At 40.2% G+C, this 14,371-nt stretch overlaps 1 protein-coding gene and 2 non-coding genes across 5 annotated transcripts in view; all 3 read left to right on the forward strand.

Moving 5' to 3' along the window:
- Positions 1 to 1,158: 1,158 nt before the first annotated feature.
- Positions 1,159 to 14,371, forward strand: part of antxr1c (ANTXR cell adhesion molecule 1c) — a 35,420-nt gene continuing 22,207 nt past the window's right edge. For 2 of the 3 annotated variants that reach the window (XM_034571169.1, XM_034571172.1), the window contains exons 1-3: positions 1,159 to 1,541; positions 1,580 to 1,805; positions 13,175 to 13,246. In XM_034571169.1, coding sequence (XP_034427060.1) covers positions 1,645 to 1,805; positions 13,175 to 13,246 — 233 coding nt within the window. In that variant the 5' untranslated portion in view covers positions 1,159 to 1,541; positions 1,580 to 1,644. Of the gene's footprint in view, positions 1,806 to 13,174; positions 13,247 to 14,371 lie in introns of all 3 variants that reach the window. The other variant, XM_034571170.1, reaches the window with a different exon arrangement.
- Positions 5,779 to 5,851, forward strand: trnar-ccu. Its single transcript has one exon. It is a non-coding gene; the product is annotated as a tRNA-Arg (tRNA).
- trnam-cau lies at positions 5,857 to 5,928 on the forward strand. Its single transcript has one exon. It is a non-coding gene; the product is annotated as a tRNA-Met (tRNA).

The following is a 14,371-nucleotide window of genomic DNA, read 5'->3' on the forward strand; positions in this document are numbered from 1 at the left end:
GAGGCATTTGGGGTCACTACTGTCACTACTACTATAACTAATAAGTAATTAAGTAAATATTTTGATGCAGGCCATACATATGAGGTGATACTTGATATGCTGTCAACTTCTCACATCACAATGAGTATTCACAAGTTTAAAAGAGGGTTGTTCAGAGGAAAGAGCTGCTCCCATAGTTATAAAGACGAGCAGTGCATTCATCCAATCAGAGGCAATCAGCGGGTACTGCCCATTTCCTTTAGAAGCTGATGTTGTTGTGTTTTATTGATATGTTGCTGTGTTTTTATTTGTTTTTGTTTTTAAATTTTGTTATTGTGTTTTGTTTATCTGCTTTTTTTTCATTTGCCATTGTGTTTTTTGATTCGTTTTTTTTTTTTTAGATTAGATGTTGTGTGTTCTGATTGGCTGTGGGTTTTGAATTGTTGACGTTTTATGTTTTGTTGTTGTGTATTCAAAATTATTATTGTGTTTTCTGACTTGCTTTTGTGTTTTCTTATTTGCTGGTGTGTTTTTGATTTGCTGCTGTGTTTTTTGATTGTGATCTGCTATTGTGTCATTTGATTCGTTATTGTGTTTTCTGATTCCTTGTTGTTCTGATTTGCTGTGGTTTTCTGATTCGATGTTGTGTTTAATTGCTTTGTTGCTGTGTTTTTTTAGATTTTTGCGTATTTTGTTTTGCTGTTGCACATTTTAATATATGTTGTTATGTTATGTGTTTTCTGACTTGTTTTGTGTTTTCTTATACGCATTATCTGTTCTGTTATTGTGTTCTCTTATTTGCCATTGTTTCTTTTATATTGTTTGATCTGTTACGTTATCTCACTTGTGTTTTCCTTTCTGATTACCCATTTTTATTCTATTCATTTATGTGTTGTTGTATTTCACATGTATGGTTGTGATTTGCAGTGCAGGGCCTCTGTGCCTGCTGCTGTAAGACCCATGTATAAAACTGCAGGTAAACACATCGCCTCCCTGTGTTTAAAGTGAAAAGGCAGCTGTACTGAACCTCAGCAGTGTTAAACAGGGACAGTGATATATTCCTCCCAAACTTCTCCAGTGTGCCACGTGAGGGCGGCGCACGGAGGGGATGTTGACCCATTTTCTCCTCTTTCTCTCTCTCTCTCTCTCTCTTCTCCCCTTCCTCCTCCTCAGGATGAAACATGAAACCTGTTCCACTTGAGCCAAGTCTGTCCCCGTGGGCTCCCAGCTCCTCCAACTCCGCTTTCACTTGGCTTTTTTTTTTCTCACACTCAAAAAACAGCGTTGACACTTTGTCAGGGACGCACAGACACTGCATCGTCTTCTCCTTTGTCTTCTCTCTCTCTCTCTCTCTCTCTCTGTCTTCGGATGTGTTCGTGCGAGCTGTGGGATCGTGAGCCATCTGAAACCCTGATCTGTTTCTCATGACTCCTTTCTTCGGTGGCTGTGATGCGGTGTCACCGGTGATGGCTGCAAACTGAGCACAGCAAACACAAAGAGACGCAGCGCCTGCATCTTTTTTGTCCTTGTCGCATCTCCTCTCTGTCTCTGGGATGTAAGAAGTCACTAAAGTACAGTTTTTTTTTCTTCTTTTTTCTTTCTTTTGTTTTACACAAAGGAACTAACTTTTTTTTTTTTTTCCACCCACCCCCCCGAGGAGAAACTATGGCGAGACTTGTGTCGAATATGCGTCTTGTTGTGTTTTTGTTGGGATTATTTTTGCTGGGCTCTCCATCGGGAGGTGAGCCGGAGCCGCAGGAGGAGGAGCAGGAGGAGCCGGAGAGCTCCTGTCAGGGAGCATTTGACCTCTATTTTGTCCTCGATAAGTAAGTGGACACCATTTAATGTTCATGATAGTGTACATCTCGGACACCACCGGTCTTACAGAGGCTTCCCCTGTGAAAGAAGCTGGCTAAACACCCCCCCCCCCGAACAATTCAGCTAGCAGCTCCATTTAAAGTTAAAGTTAAAGCTCTTGTTTCAGGTCTTTATTTGAGTTCGAAGACAAAATGGCTGGTTCATCTAAACACATATGAGGTTCATTCCTTTCAGCTTCTGACGTGAACGTTTAAATAAAGTTAGGTTGATTAGCATCTGTGCAGATGTGGTGACGTCATCAAGGAAGCTGACTCGCAAGAGCACACTTTGCTGAATAGGCAAAAAACGAGGGGCCACTGGTTGGATGCAAGTAGCTGATAAAACAATCTTAATAAGGATCGCAATATGATTTTCATTCATAACAATACAAACACAGGTTCAATTTGAATCAATATATTATTGTGCATTAGATCTACCTCGCTTTGCTTTGCCGTTTATCAAGTCTTTGTCATTGTCTGCACATAAAGGAGAGTTGGATTGTAGGGCTGGTAAATGAAGCAATACGAATAATCATTGCAACATAATTCTCATCAATCAAAAGCTTTATTATTTATAGATATAATGCTTATGCATTGTGCAAGCACAGTGAGGAGGTTGAAAATATCATTGATGGACATCAGATTCATTTAAAAAGTTTTGCTTTGACTTGAGAACATGTGAGAGTATCAAATAGAATACAAAAATATAAAATAAAACATAACACAGAATCAAAATACAGACAATCTGAGACCTAAATATCATTTTTAGACAAATGTATTCAAGTAAAGTGCAGTGGCACAAGGTGAGTGTAGGAGGATGAATACTGTATCTGTGCATTATGTATGTATACCAGTTCAAAACTGATCCATCTCTTTCTCAAAAATCAAAACCCCATCTTTCTCTTTTCTCATCCTCGACAAAAGAAAGACATTCAGTTTTTCCACAGAAATGGCATTTCTTCACTGGAGGGACTTTTTTTCTTTCCTGCTCTTTACTTAGTGACCGCTCACCGTTCGCTCGCTCATTTCCACTCCCTGTACGCCCACATTGGAAAAATGTTGTGGTTATGTGACATCTTAGTGCTGGACTTCAGCAGCTGGGCTCAGGCTGCCAGGGGGGAAGATAAAATGTTAGAGAAACTTCTGCAGGGCCTGTTATTTTCCCAGTGCATTAACAGTGTAGCTCATAGGCTCTGAAGTACAGTAACATCCTGTTGCTCCACAGAACTTGTCCTCTGTGCTATATGGGGAGTCAAAATGCACAAAAACTCGTAGACTGAATCAATGTGTGACTATCATCGCTGTAACCAAACAAAGCACCATCACTGTAAGACACCTGGGCAGCTTTGAAGGAGGACCTGCTTACAGCACAATAACAACCTTGTTGTGAGAGATACAAACGTTTTTTTCTTTTGTTAATCAAACTGCTTGTTTTTAAAATTGAAGTATATTGTTGTATTAGCTCCTCCTATTCCTCCTCCTTCACTTATGGAGCAATGCCAGGAATTGGGAGGTGGAACAAGAAAGGACAGGAAGCAACAACATTTATGGAAAATGTGGTCTTAATTTGGCGGGGATAAAAATGTTGCGCACAGCACCTTTAAAAGTTTTGTGGCCTGATGAGAAGTTTCATGCAGATGAGAAGAATGAGTGACTTGTATAACAGCTTTAATGTGATTGTTTGTCGGGCCAAAGGGCTTACATTGTTTACACTGGTGGGCCCTCAATTAGGATTCTACATGACATGTTAAAGAGCCGAGGGCAACTATGACATCAAGCCATCATGTTGATTTCGCTAAAAGTGCTATGAAAACTCCAACAGGATATCATAATGCAATTAAGATGTTTACACGTCTACATGTTCTGATTTATCGGATGTAAACATAGTCCCTGTAAGATCGTTGTTTTACCTACTGTGCTTAAACAGAACCTGTGAAATGTTTCCTTCTCGCCATTCGATTCCTTTGTAGAAAAGGACACGAACATGGTGGGACTGTAGCCCAGATGTGAAAGGCTGCTTTTGGCTTGTGCTCATTTGGTAAACACTGACACATGCTGCAAATAAGGAAACTGTCTATTTTGTTCAGTGTCAGATGCTATTGTTAGCTCCCCTGTGTGCTCTGGTTCCCACTCTGAGGGTGGCTTACAAGGTTCCGATATTTGTTGTGGACTTCAAACAGAAGGAAGCTCATTAGAGACCAACTCCAGCCGACCCTCTACCCCATCCCTCAGGCCTGAGCCGGTTTTATGAGACACATTCTGAACTCTATTGATCCATATGAAAGGTGTAAAGATCAATGTGAGGAGGTTGTAGCAGGCGGAGAAGCAGAGGACGCAGCATACTAAAATGTTGAAAGGTTTTTGCCAGCCTTTCATGTCCATAAAGAACTACTTTGGGGAATTTTTTAACCTGTTGCTGCCTAAACTTAAAATTTTAAAAACAGAGATGATTTGTGTTGAACATTGATTGCTTGGTTGAAGAGCATACAGAGCTACAAGACTACTTCTCGTTTCTCACACAGCCATAGAGGATGTTGGAGCCAATCTCTCATCAGACTGTAAAGCTAACTGTATGGCCATGCTAACACAGCAGCGCTTTGAGCTAAATGCTAACATCAGCAGGCCAACCTGCTCAAAAAGACAATGCTAATATATTTTGTGTAGCAGATATAACATCTACCGTGTTCATTCTCTTACGTTTAGTGTGTTAGTATGTTATATTTCTATTTACTTTCGTTTTGTATATGTCCTATCTGCTAACATGGAGGAGACAGTGTTTATGACCTACTCCAGCCAGCAGGGGGGCAATCAAGACTATTTTGCTTCACTTTTGGGGGACTGTAATGTCATCCATCTTTATGAGCAGTTTATGGTTCAATCCAAAGAAAATGAAAACTGCCTTTAGCCATTATGCTCCAGTGCCCACTACTGGAATCAGATGCCCTTGCCGATAACATATGCTTTGAATTTATCAGTTTTATGATGCTTTTATTATTCTTTCTTGAATTGGTTTTAAATTTGCTTTATTGTTTTTATTCTATTTTTCATTAAACCTGTATTTATTTTAATTTATATTTATATTTTGCAAGATAAGATGCATTATGATTACACATGCCTTGCCTCAGAATGAGTGACATGCTTTGGGCACTGTGAAGATGGTCTTGAATTTTACAGTTAGGAGGAGAGTTAACTGCTGAGTTGGCTCATAAACTTGACTCCAGAGACATTTATTGCAAACTCAGGCAGATGATGTCACGTCATGACTCAAGCATGTAGGACAGTGCTCTCTGAGACATACAGGCGGCTGCAGTCTGAAGCATATAGAAGGTAATGACTGCAGGTTGCCAGGTTGAATCTGGGACAGCTGTTACTGAGCTTAGAAAATATGGGATTTAGCAAGACATTATCCTTAACTGCAAAGTGGTGTGGATAACTTAAATTGTATATGATATATACATAACGGAAAGCAGGGTTTTTTCCATTACAAGCTAGACGTTGTAGGCAGTGATATGTCAACAATGATGTGACAGAAGTAAAATGTTGAAACCAGCTAAGGCGAACAGGAGATTGATAAAACATCTGGTTGTGTAAAACAGGATCAAAATGAAAAAAACACAATATATCAAATGCAACCTTGCAAGTTTGTAGATTTTAGGAAAAAGCATGAAAATAAAAGTTTAAAAATAATGTGTCAATTAAATAAAATGTAGGAACATATGGACCAAAGCCACACCTTGCCACCAGCTGTTCACAACATGACAACCTATTCCTGTGTTGTGCTGTAGAGTGTATGGCTTTAATTAGATGCACAGAGAAATGAACTAATTCCACTTCTGTAATCTCAATAAAGACACATAAACGAAACAAGTAGACTCAACAGCCTCAGCACAGGTGTGCTGTGGGCAAATGTGAAGGTCGGAATCCTAACTTTATGGCATCATGTGCCCCAGTGGCCTAATGGATAAGGCACTGGCCTCCTAAGCCAGGGATTGTGGGTTCGAGTCCCATCTGGGGTGTTATCAGCAGAGTGGCGCAGCGGAAGCGTGCTGGGCCCATAACCCAGAGGTCGATAGATCGAAACTATCCTCTGCTATTTTGTATGGAATGGGATCAATAGAAGTACATCTTACATACTCCTATCAATCGGAGCGTTATCATGCTATGCTAATAGGTAACTATAAATAGTAAGCATAGCTAGACATGGGGATGTCATTATGCTTGCAGCTATGTGGCCATAAATCAATGTGTTAAACAGAATAATGGTGATAGAGGAAAAGTCAGGATCATCAAGATGATGGTGTTGTAATCCATCGAATAATTATCAAATAATAATTCAGTCTGGACGAAGGTGGTGGACTGACCAACCAACAGTGGATCAACAATGCATGCAAGGATAAGATTGTACATACACCCAAACTCTAACAGCCACTTTTCCGCTTGGACTACACACACACTATACACTGACACATGACAGCTGCACAATTCAACTTTATATATATACGTTTTAGAGTTGGTGTATAGTGAAACCATAACCCTAAAATAGATTGCCCTATTTTGTTATTTGTGTGCATACCAGGATGTTTTCATATGCTAATTCACAGCAGGCGGGCAACATTTTGCTTTTAAATATGGAACATGGCACAAGAGGAATGGTTTTGGGTGTGTGTATATGGTAGATAAAGGGTTTCAAACATGGGCCAAATGCTAATGTTAAATTGTGGAGGAAGTGTTGCTTTCGCTGTGAAATCAATTACTTAAATACAGATGTGAGATCAGAATAGAGATCAATATATTTTCACACAGCCTTACAAGCTGTTTTCTCCTTTTTCCATTTCTGCCTATGTCTAATTTTTTTGCCATTCTTTCCCGCCTAGCTCTTTCCATTTTTCTTTCTTTTTTCCAGCAATAAATACTTTTTTCCATAAATACTAAGATATGTCTGGCTGTGGAATGACAGAGTGTTTTGTAATTTGGCGTTTCACAGGGGGTTGCTTTGGTGTTTTCAGCAGGAAGTAGTGTCTTGTTACATTATATCAGTCCTTCAGGCAAGTCATTCTAACTGTAATCCAAGCCTTCTCATAATATTTGATGTATGACTGCCTCAGTCAACAGAAAAAAGTGCATTATCAATGACATATTTAGATGATCAGAGAAAGAAATAGAAAAATCTGTATCCTTTGACACACATCTCAAATGCCTCTTCATCATTTGGTTATTCAGTATTTTTTGCCGAACAATTTCTCTCGGTTTTAGAATGGACGTTCAGCATTAGCTCAGAAATCATGCAATAAAGACTTTGGCTGTAAAAGTAGGTTAGTGGTTTTAAACAAACAAATCCCTGTGCCCAGTCAGTTAAATTGGAGCACCATCATTGGATACAGGCCGTGCTGGTGGGGGTAGGCCCAGCTGCTTTTTTTCCCCCCTTCCTTCGACACTTTGAACCGTGAGAACGAAGCTGAGAGCAGCTAAATCTTTAGGCCAATTGAGCTTTTTCCCACATGCCGTCATCCCTGTGCCCTCAGGGACGGAAGTGTCTGTTGGGTACTTGAGAGTGGACAAAGAAACTAAACAGTTACTCCTTGATAATAATCTAAAAAGGCTTAGGATAAGATATGTTTGAGCTGTAATGTCCTTTGCGAGAGTTACCGAATTGCAGGTATAGTCAACGTTAAAATGGCTGCTTTAGGGTCCTATGTTTGAGACGTCAAATTAAGGATCCTTAAACGATATTAAAGACTGAGCCAAGGTTGTGGGCTGTAAAACAGAAACAACAGCTGAAAGAAGCTAAAACAATTTGTCATCCTCTGTTTATTTAAAATATTGAAAAGAGCAGCTTTATGGTTGCAGATTGTTTTAACATAATGACTTTTAACAAAGCACTGATGCCAAGGGAACTGGTGTCTAAAGGGCCACACCCGTATGTTTATATGTCTTGGAAATCCCTTTCTTGCATCACAGTTATCAACTTCCCTAACCTAGCTGCTGTGCTTTAATACACAACAGTATTTTCTACTGTGTAAAGTTAGTGGTTCATTTTTCTAATAAATTGGAACGTTTAATTAAGCAGCTTGACCGTATGGATGCCAATGTCTGGCAGTCAGTCAGCTGGTCACAAAGCAGCACTAATAAGCAAATATTAGCAATGTAACACCCTAAACATGCATGTTGACATTAGCAGTACAGCCTGACAGAGCTGCTTCAGTGTGTCTGTAAACTTTTAGTCTTGTTCTATATAGTGAAAATCTTTGTACAGTGCAATCAAACGTTTCAAATAAATTGTCTCTTATGCAACATTCATGTATCAAGGCGACCATTATATCCCCCTTAGAGTTCATCGATACTGAACATCAATATGTGATGTACAAGTGTCTTCTATTTGATTTAAACATACACTGTGCGGAAACATATCTTAACAGGTGGAGAACTGGAAAGTTAGACAAACTTGTGGATGTTTTTTGAAACAGTTCAGCATAAATGTAAAGTCCACATTACTCAAGGTTTAATACCTCAAACATGGGAACACACTGATATGATCCTGGTAGGACAGTTCTGCACTTCATTGGTGTATGTTTCCATGCAGTATGATACTTTCATACTTTTGTCTTTTTTTCTGGCTCTGTCGTTTTCTCTCCCTCTCTTTCATGCACTCTCCAGCTGACTCTTTTTTCTGCAGTCTGACCCAGTCAGCAAAAAAACACATTATCACAAATGACTGGGGATGTTTTCATTCTTTAGGTCTTTGTCCCATGTGAGGGAACCAAGTGAATTCCTCTCTCCTCTTTACACAGTCTGTTTAAAATGCAGTAATGATCCAAAATACATCTCTTCATGCCCACAGCTTTTTGGAAACAGTAGATCTGAGCTGAGCATCAGCAGAGGAAATTACGACACATCATAAACAGGATGACGTATCTCTAAACTAATTTACAAGTGCTGGTAGAGACAGTATATAGTTCTGCAGCTCATTTCAGAAAGGACTCACAACTTCTACACAGTCAATGTCAAGTTCTTTTGGTATTTATTGGGGGGATTTTTTGTGCCTTTATTTGTGAGTCAACATTAGCGTGGTAACAGGAAACGTGGGGGAGAGAGTTTAGGGATGAAACATAACAAAGATCCCCAGCATGACTTTACCTGGGGACGTTAAACCACCAAGGTCACAAAGACACCACAGCTTTTAAGTTATGAAATACAGTGTTTATCTGTAAGCTTAGTGCTTCTGATCATGGAGACAGAAGCCTGGAAACATTTGAGCTGAAAAATACATTCCATGATGCTTCATAAGTATTGATTCTAGCATCTCCCCAACTCAGGGTTTCACAATTTAGAATATTGTTCCCAGGGAGGGAAAACTGTGTTGGACATTAATTCATATTAAAGATCTCTCGTGTTATTATGAGAAGTGCAAAAAAATGTTTTGGATCATGATGAAATTAGAAGATGGCGGGCTTCCACTAGATAATTATAGGAAAACAATAGGAAACACTGCTGAGTATCCTCAGAGCAAACTTCTAGTTTCCTGTCTTTGGTTTGGTCCTTTTCTTTTTGCTTTGATTTTAAATGGCTTATAATGTTTTAAACATAAAATTTGGCAAAGTCTAGCAAGCAGCTGTTATCACTGGCACATTAACAGTTAAGCTGATCAATGCCATGGACCCAGTTTAAAAAAGCTAAATAACCGCAGAGTGATTCAGCAGTAGTGTGCTCCTTGTTTTGGGTGTCAGCTGGTGCTGGTGTGTCAGGGAGGATGTTTTGACCTGTTTGCCAGTTGTCTTGGCTGAAGCAGACTGAAGCAGGTCAAGGAGACACTTGGACAATTTTTCGTCCAATCCTCGCCGTGTTTCCTCTGGCAAACAGAACAGAAAATAAAGCCAACAGATTTTTCACATTATCTCACTCCTACTCGGCTGCATTTACTGTCATCTCAACGATAAGGCACTTTGTCTTTCCCTTGCTCCGTCCCTCCTTTTCTTCTCTTTTGTTTCTCCTAGCGCCCGAATGGCAGAGAGCCAGACACATGCTTTACATCTTGCTCTGAGAGTCTGTCAATTGAGAAAACACTGTCGCCCCGGCTTCGACAAGTCGCAATGACATAAATTCGAACTGCTGTCGGGTGCAATCACTTCGCCTGCACCTCATAACAACCTTCACCTCTCACAACCTTTACTCTTTGTGTCCAGAGCTCAGACATCAGAGCTCAGCTCAGTGTAATAAAATTAGATCAAACGATTGAGGAGGGAAAAAAGGGCAAACGCATAAAATAGTTTCATCAAGAATCATAGAATAAAATGACCCACTTCCTCTCCCAGTAGTGTTTGAACAGGTGAGTGAAACTGCAAGCTAGGTCTCGGTCCCACGACTGGACCCACCTCAGACAACCCTAAGTTTTCCAAGGCAAACAAGAGCTGTGGTGGTTCCGAAACAAAGATAAGCAGCTGAAAACCAAAGGTGGGAGTCCTCAGATTCACCCCGATGTTAAATAAATAGTCAAAAATGATCCCCACACCTCTACATGACTGTTCGCCGCAGTTAAGTTTTACCAGACGTAATGTTCTCCCCCCCCCCACCCCCCCTCCGCTGTTGCTGTATTGGAACAATCTACACGAGAAACTGGCTCCTGCGATTCCTTCAGGTCAGAGGCTGTTTCTCTGTGTCTGCCTGTGCAATCCTCGTGTGACCATTTCTGTTGATGCCGCACATTCAAAGTTAAACTCCCCTCCAACCCTTCACCTCAAGCTTTTATTTTTTATTTTGGGAGGGTTTTTTTGTTTAGCTTGTAAGGTCTTGTCCTTTTAATGTGCTCCGTCAGCCTCACAGGAATGTGAAAGCCTTGATGTGGGGGAACAAGTCGTGTCATCAGAATAACTGTAACTCAGGAAAAAAATCAGGCGTAAGACGTTAAATTGACCAACATTTGTATCCCTCCAAGGTAGATGGGGGGGGGGACAATTGAAGCTTATATAACATGTATATGTTATTGTGGATGCTTTGCTGTAATTGGGGTGGATATTCCAGCATGGGTGGCCCATGGGAACCCAAATCTGATCTTCAAGCTGTGGCAGTTTTGGTGCAATGGTCTAATTATTTCTACAACATGCCTACTTCCTTTGTACCAGCTCGCCTTCAGCTTGTGCAATCAATGTGTTTGCTTTCTTTGGATTTTCTTTTGCTGAAGTTTGACAAGGTGCTGATACTTTTTTTAACCTCACCCAGTCAGCAACTGTTGCTCATTTATGCAGATCTTTCCCGAAAAAGTCAGACATCTCATCGTCTGCAAAAGAAATCCTGAACTAATATATTGATGTCTTAAAGATAATATAAGCGGTCTTGTTGTCTTTTTAAAAACTGGGTCTGCAAGGATACAAAACAAAGTCCATTCAGTCTACCAAACACAACATTTAATACAGAGCCAGAGTTCAGTTTGGCAGGATCAAAAGCCTTGAATGACTAAGATGGGAAAGTCCCTCATATTCCTTGGCTTTGTCTAAACCCCATCCCAGTGTGACCATAAAATGACCCCCCCCTCCACTGCCTGAGCAATAACACAAAAGCCCCACAGGGTATTTGACACTGAATAGTAGATCAATTCCATTCGTTGCAATTCGTTTTGATTTCATGTTTTGGCCATGTACTGTAACTGGTGCTGTTTACCAGCTTGCAGAGTCAATCTCAGTTGGTTCCTGTACCTTCAAAATATTCAAATAATCTAAATAAATTGTGCTGAAAATATAGATTGCTAGGTTGGTTGTAATCTCATCAAATGAACACATTTTTTTCTTATCATCTTAGCTCAAGGTATGGGAAGCTCCCATGTGAGAAATGGTTCCCTCTGTTTATTTTGTCTAGACGAAAATTCTCAGACTGATTTTTTTAGTTTGCTGGGAATTGAGGAACTTACTTCAAGGTAAGCTAGGATAACAGAGTCACATGGTTGCCATTTATTTTCTAGAACACAAGCATGACCAAATGTGTGTATTACTGAAAATACATTATTTGCCTTGTGACATCTATAGTTGAAGTCATTTGTAGTTATTTTAAGTAAAATGTTAACATTTAAAACAAGAATGTCACTCAGGAGAGCACAAATGTCTACCAAGGCCCAAGCTTTTCCATCAAGATCCATGATTGGCGAAGGTTATTATTCACTTTTGAATATTACTAATTAAACTGCTTCCGTCTTGCAGTCACAATGAAGGTAAAGGCCCTCATCACATTGGGTTTGTGCAGAAACAAAGACTCAGTGGACTGAATTATACTAAATTGAAGTTGATCAATAAATCCAATTTCTCAATCCCTTTGGATAAAAGACTGGTGTTGACCATCTGCCCCACACAAGGAAACAGCAACACATCCATGTTTGCCAGTTAGAGCGCGTCTAATGCAATTACATCCGTTAGTCAGCCCCTAGAATAACATTTAGTCAGCCTCGTTCTTTATTCTATGTCAGCTTCGACCTCTGAACAGGCCTCTAGTTTTACCACAGTGAGTTAGCTCATTTCCCATGTGTCATCTCCCTGGGTCACTCATTAGCTAATGGAGTGACCTGCTGACTGGTCATATCATGAAAGCCCTCTCCCTTAATGATCACGCTTAATAAAATTGCTACACACACACACACACACACATGCCCTGCCCAGAGGAAATAAGGCTAGCTCCATAGGGAGTTGTTTTTCTGTACTACTCCAGTTTTATGGAGGTTCCCCTGGGGAGACTGGGGTCTGTTTCCTCCTTCAGGGATTCATTCTGGATCCAGGGGGGGTGCTAAATTACACACCACACCGTGCTACCAGCCTCTTTTATCTCACCAGCACATTACAGACCCCTTTTGTGTAGTGCAGACAAACTGTCTCCAGTTATCCCCCCAAGTTGTGTTTGTGATATAAACAGGAAGGTCCATTTTCTTGATAAAATGTAACTTTAATATCCCTTCAACAGATAAACAGTATTTTTCTGATTAGAATGCTTTTCCATATAATTCAATAAAGTCTTGGTATTTTGTTTGAGTTCTTGCCGAACAAATAAATCGTTTGTAACTCACAAAACTGCATAAAATATATTTTACAACTGCTGTCATGTTATCCAAGTGTTCCAGCTAATAAGGACCATAAATCGAGGTTACCTGCTGTTATGCAAACGATATCATTAAAAGCACTGAGCACCTCTGGGATATTTCTTCCTCCTCCTCTTCCTCTCATGTGCTTTGAATAAAACTTACATGTGCATTTCACAACTGTTTTAAACAACTCGTTTGAAGTTGTTTCAGAGATGATTTACTTCAGACATTCTTTCTTCGACAGCTGTTAATGTATTTTAATGATTTCCCCGTGTCCTTTTCTTAGGTCTGGCAGTGTGAAGAATCACTGGGATGAAATCTACTACTTTGTGGAGAATTTAGCTGAGAAATTCAAAAGGTAAGAGGATTTAAAACATGTATTGTGAGTGCATAGGAGGATTGTCTGCAGTGTAACATGGGAAAGGATTCACAACTGGATTGCTCATCTAAAGAAATGAAACAGCCTCTTATTGCCTCAACTCGACTTCCTGGAGCCCCGAGATGTAGATGTCTAAAGAGAAACCCAGAGTTTACAAACCAGTCACTCTGGTGAAGTAAAATACAATCTGTCCCTTCAGCTACAACTGGCCATATGCTAGATCATTTAGTATCTATGGAGCCGCTTCACTCTGTCTCTGCAGTATAGCCTCACTGATGTCTGGGGTTAACAGCAGTGACTACAGGCTGGGGTCTCTCTGTAGTATATGACCTTGGTTTTACAGTTTCTTTAGATTGATTCATGTAGTACAGTCACCTCACAGCAAGAAGGTTCTTCGTTCGAATTTCAGTTCGGCCGGGGTCTGTCTGTGCGGTGTCTGCATGTGGGGAGTAGGTTAATTGGAGACTCTCAAGGTGTCTTAATGTGAGTGTAAAAAGTTGTTAATCTCTATATTTTGGCTGTGCAATATGCTGCCGACCTGTCCAGGATGTACCCCTCCTCTCACCCAATGTCACCAGGGATTGGCTCCAGCCCACTCCACCCCCCCGTGGCCCATAAATGATAAGATGCATAGATAATGCACGGATGGATAGACAAGGTGTTATAAATGCTGTGCAATGGGATGGATGCTTTCAAATGGACAAGGCTAACAAAACTGCTGCAACACTGTAGCTGGACGAGGCCTTATCTTATTTTCATATTTGAGCAAATCAGCTCTATTAAATCCCTTAAAACGTATTCTGCCTTTGGGTACGAAGGCAGAATAAAATGCAATATTTCAACAAATGGCCGCATCTGTCCTTCATCTCATTGGTGGTTTTGTTTTGCGTCCGTATCGCCATGGCCATACTTGGAGCCTTTTGGTTCAACCAACACAAATAATCAACTCTCTTCAAAGTTTCAGTTTGAAACAAACATGAGAAAGTTTTAAACATCGCAAACCTGCAATAACTTAATTTCTCTCAGAAACATCACTTTACACATCAGATAGTTGTGTGTGTTTACATGTGTTTAATCTCTTTCTAAATACAGTTTTCAACAAAA

This window comes from Hippoglossus hippoglossus, chromosome 19, assembly GCF_009819705.1.
Source record: "Hippoglossus hippoglossus isolate fHipHip1 chromosome 19, fHipHip1.pri, whole genome shotgun sequence".
In the NCBI taxonomy this organism is placed as follows: Eukaryota; Metazoa; Chordata; class Actinopteri; order Pleuronectiformes; family Pleuronectidae; genus Hippoglossus; species Hippoglossus hippoglossus.